General features: G+C 57.7%; 1 protein-coding gene across 1 annotated transcript; it reads right to left on the reverse strand.

Moving 5' to 3' along the window:
• Nucleotides 1-1394: 1394 nt before the first annotated feature.
• Nucleotides 1395-2897, reverse strand: LOC104614321 (hyaluronidase-1-like). Its single transcript, XM_010294544.1, has 3 exons — nucleotides 1998-2897; nucleotides 1781-1870; nucleotides 1395-1712 (listed from the first exon to the last, which is right to left on the reverse strand). The coding sequence occupies exons 1-3, from the start codon at nucleotides 2895-2897 to the stop codon at nucleotides 1395-1397; spliced, it is 1308 nt and encodes a 435-aa protein (XP_010292846.1).
• Nucleotides 2898-3488: the final 591 nt, after the last annotated feature.

A 3488-nucleotide genomic window follows, 5' to 3' on the forward strand; every position in this document is an offset into this window, starting at 1 on the left:
GTAAGAAACTGAGCCTAGTAGAGTTGGTAATAAACTGTTAGAACAATAAAGCTTTTCCAGTTGCCCTCTCCTCTCTCTGCACAGCATAACCCCAGGCTGAGTTCTTAGTTCACCACCCAAGCACCATGCAGAAGCAACTGATCTGCCACCAGTTTAACCATTTCTTATCCCATCCCAACATGCTTTCTTAGCACTGTAGAGCAAAAGCCAGAATGAGGGTTGCATGGTGCACACGGTGGGGATACTCTTCCCCATGACAACTATGAATGAGAAGACCTCTCTTCTGCAGAGACAATCTTCCAAGGCCATGCCAGGAGGCCAGGACCTCACAAGTCCTGGGACCCTTCGGGTGACACAGCTGGGCCATAGAGCCATGGCTCAGCTTCTACCAGGAGGAGACAACCCATCACCCCACGACTGAAGGAAGAACCTCTGGTAACAGCATTTACCAAGGCCCAGTTTAGCAAAGAAGATTTAACTGAAGCATCTAAACTAGATGCTGCTTCATGCTGTCCTTCCTTTCCAACAGAGCAGGGGGTTAATTTCTTGGCAAGAGCTGGCTTGTCACACATAATACAGTGGATAGTCCATGCTTTGCAGTGGCTTACATTACTAGCATAAGAAATAAGGGTGGAAGTTTGTAAGTGAAACATGCAGTGCTACGCAGCACAACCCCATCATGGAGAGATTGCCCAAATTAGGGCCTAAGATCAGAAAACTGAGTATGTGTTTTCCCCCACCCAAAATTGAACTTCCAGATGCAGATGCCAACATCTTCATCTAAGCTGGACCAAGGAAGCAGTGGTCCATCTCATGCTTTCTCCCGGTTGCTTTAAAATAGGTATTACTGAGTCAGCAGCCTGGGTTACAGAAATTGGTGCTTTCATATCATTCAAGGGCTGTACTGGTTTGCATATAGTCATCTAGAAGAAAATCAAAGTGAGGGCACTGATTTCACACCATAGCCCTCTGTGCCTAGTGAGGGACTGGGGGGCCCACACTCCCACAGCCACAAAGGCATGTCTTTTCACCCCTATTGCCTCCGCTCTCTGGCTGCTCCCCATTATTCCCCCTTTTCTCATCCTCTTCCCCCATTATCCCCCTTCCTATGTCTTTTCCCATAAATTTTCCCCTTTTTGTTATGGCTTCTCCGAGGTGTTACACTCCCAGACCCCCTGGCACAGCCCTTGGCAGCATCCCAAGGCACCGCCAGTGTCACTGGGGGACCCTCCCACCCCAAAATGTGCCGTGGCAGAAGACAAGGAGTCATTTGCAGGTGCCTACCGGTTTTATTAGCAGCCCTGTGGTCAGGTTCCCAACCCCATGGCAAGGGTGCTGGGGCACGGGGTGGTGTCACCCTGCCCATCCTGGTGTCCCCAGCATGGTGGGGAAGCTCACTCAGTGAAGCCCTGGGTGTCACAGCGGGGTCCCTGCCACTTGTCATAGCACTGACAGCTGAACTCCTCGGCCAGCCGGGAGAAGTCGTCACTGGCCTCCAGGCTCTGTGCCACCAGCCAGGGCTTGCCGGCTTGCAGGTCGATGGCGAAGCGGAAGGGGTCGAGGTGGAGGAAGCCGTGCTTGTTCTTCTGGCGCACGCAGCGGCCCCGGCCAGAGCACAGGCTCTGGCTGCACAGATCGGCGCTGGCTGTCACGTTGACAATGTAATGGCCCAGGGGCCCCTCCACATAGTCCTTCAGCCTCAGGCACATCTCCTGCAATGGCACTCAGCGTCACAGCCCTGCGTGGCCAGGGAACAGGGGGTGCCACCCACCGCACTTACCTTAGAGGTGCTGTAGTTGAGGCTGCCCCAGAGGACGATGCCGGCAGCGCCCTGAGCTGCGCTCTCCCCGATGGTGTTCATCAAGTCCTCCTGCACCCAAGGGGAGAGGAGAAGTCAACGGTGCACAAAGCCCTTACAACACCCTGGCAGTGCTAAAGACTCCCCAATGCCAACCCATCAGCCCGAGAGGTGCCCACCATCCCCACGTCCCCATCACCTGGGAGAGGAAGTCAACAGTGCAGTCGAAGGCGATCTGGGAGTAGGGCAGGACAGGGATGCCGTTGTCGAGGACGCCACGCTGGACAGCAAAGGCCTCAGCCACGCGGTGCCGGACGTAAGGAAGCGCTTTGTTGGTGCCGTTGAAACGGGGGGGCAGGTAGATGCTGGGGTAGAGCGCCCGGCTGCTCTCCCAGAGCCACCACAGCTCCTTGTTCCTCTGCTGCTCCACCACTGGGCACGTCCCAGTGTAGGGCAGGCTATTGAAGTTGTTATTGTAGCAGTTGGGGAAGCCATAGAAACCCCAGTAGCCATCGGGACGGAGGGTCTTGCCCAGCTCCAGGGTCTGCTCCATGAATTTGCGAGCGCTCTGCTCAAACTGCTGCTTGGCTACCTGCTTCACCAGCTTGGGGGGCCACTGAGGGTGCTGCTGACGCACCAGCTCCTCCGACTTGTGCTGGTAGATGTCCATGGAGGCCCAGTTGCGGATCCACAGGGGGCGCCACTTCTCCCAGTCGATGACAGCCAGCCCATCGTAGGCAGGGCTGGGCAGGGTGGCCTCGATGTCCCGGATGGCCTGGTGGAGGTGGGCCTGCAGGCTGGTGTTTTGGGGGAGCCCCCCATTCACCGGCACCCCACTGGCTGTGTAGTAAGGGAGGAGCCCCAGCTCCTTGGTGTAGAAGAGGGTGATGTCCTGCCCGATGAAGGACTGCTCGTTGTTGGCCAACACATCAAAGATCTCCAAGTTGAGGTTGACATTGTACTTCTTGCTGCAGCGCTCAGTGGGGATGTTCCAGATGGTGACGAAGGGGCGGTTGACAAGGACAGGGCCAGGCCCCCCAGCATGGGCCAGGGCAGGCAGGAGCAGCAGAAGGACCCAGCAGGACCACCCCGATGCCATGATGCCGGCAGGTGCAGGATAGGTCCCTGAGATGCCTGGGGAGAGCCAAGATGAGCTGAGACCTGGGCAGACCTTGACGCTTTTATCCCCAGGCTCAGCCGGGGCTGTCGTTAATCCACACCCCAATCCCCGAGCGGTGCCAGTCACCTGGGGTCACCTGTCCCACCCCCCCGCAAAGTCCTCAAAGTTATCAGCAGCCGAAGCCCAGCACGGTGGCCCCGGAGAGGGGACGGCAGCGTGCCAGCCCCAGTTAATGTCTGGCGGCGGCAGGCCCGGCTGGGGAGGAATGCGCAGAGTCAACACCCGGTGACGGGCCGGCGATGAGCTGGGCTGGAAAGACAAACAGACACGGACGTGGGACGGCTGGGAGGAAGCTCACAGCATCGGGCAGGACTTGGCAGGACACAGCCTGAGGAACGGTGGTGGGAAGCGCAGAGCTCCATTAGACGGCAGGAGGAGGGCACGGCTGGGAGGAAGCTCACAGCATCGGGCAGGACTTGGCAGGACACAGCCTGAGGAACGGTGGTGGCACAGGAGGGCACTGTCTGGGGACACGCGTGGCACAGGACAATAGCCGCAGGAGGGTACAGT

Source organism: Phaethon lepturus, unplaced genomic scaffold (genome assembly GCF_000687285.1).
Source record: "Phaethon lepturus isolate BGI_N335 unplaced genomic scaffold, ASM68728v1 scaffold33009, whole genome shotgun sequence".
Classification (NCBI taxonomy): domain Eukaryota; kingdom Metazoa; phylum Chordata; class Aves; order Phaethontiformes; family Phaethontidae; genus Phaethon; species Phaethon lepturus.

Excerpts from the sequence above, each read along its gene's own strand:
- LOC104614321 (XM_010294544.1), bottom strand. The coding sequence starts at position 2,897 with ATGGCATCGGGGTGGTCCTGCTGGGTCCTTCTGCTGCTCCTGCCTGCC. Across the intron at positions 1,871-1,997 it reads CTGTTGACTTCCTCTCCCAG|GAGGACTTGATGAACACCAT; the intron begins GTGATGGGGACG and ends CCTTGGGTGCAG. Across the intron at positions 1,713-1,780 it reads TCAACTACAGCACCTCTAAG|GAGATGTGCCTGAGGCTGAA; the intron begins GTAAGTGCGGTG and ends GTGCCATTGCAG.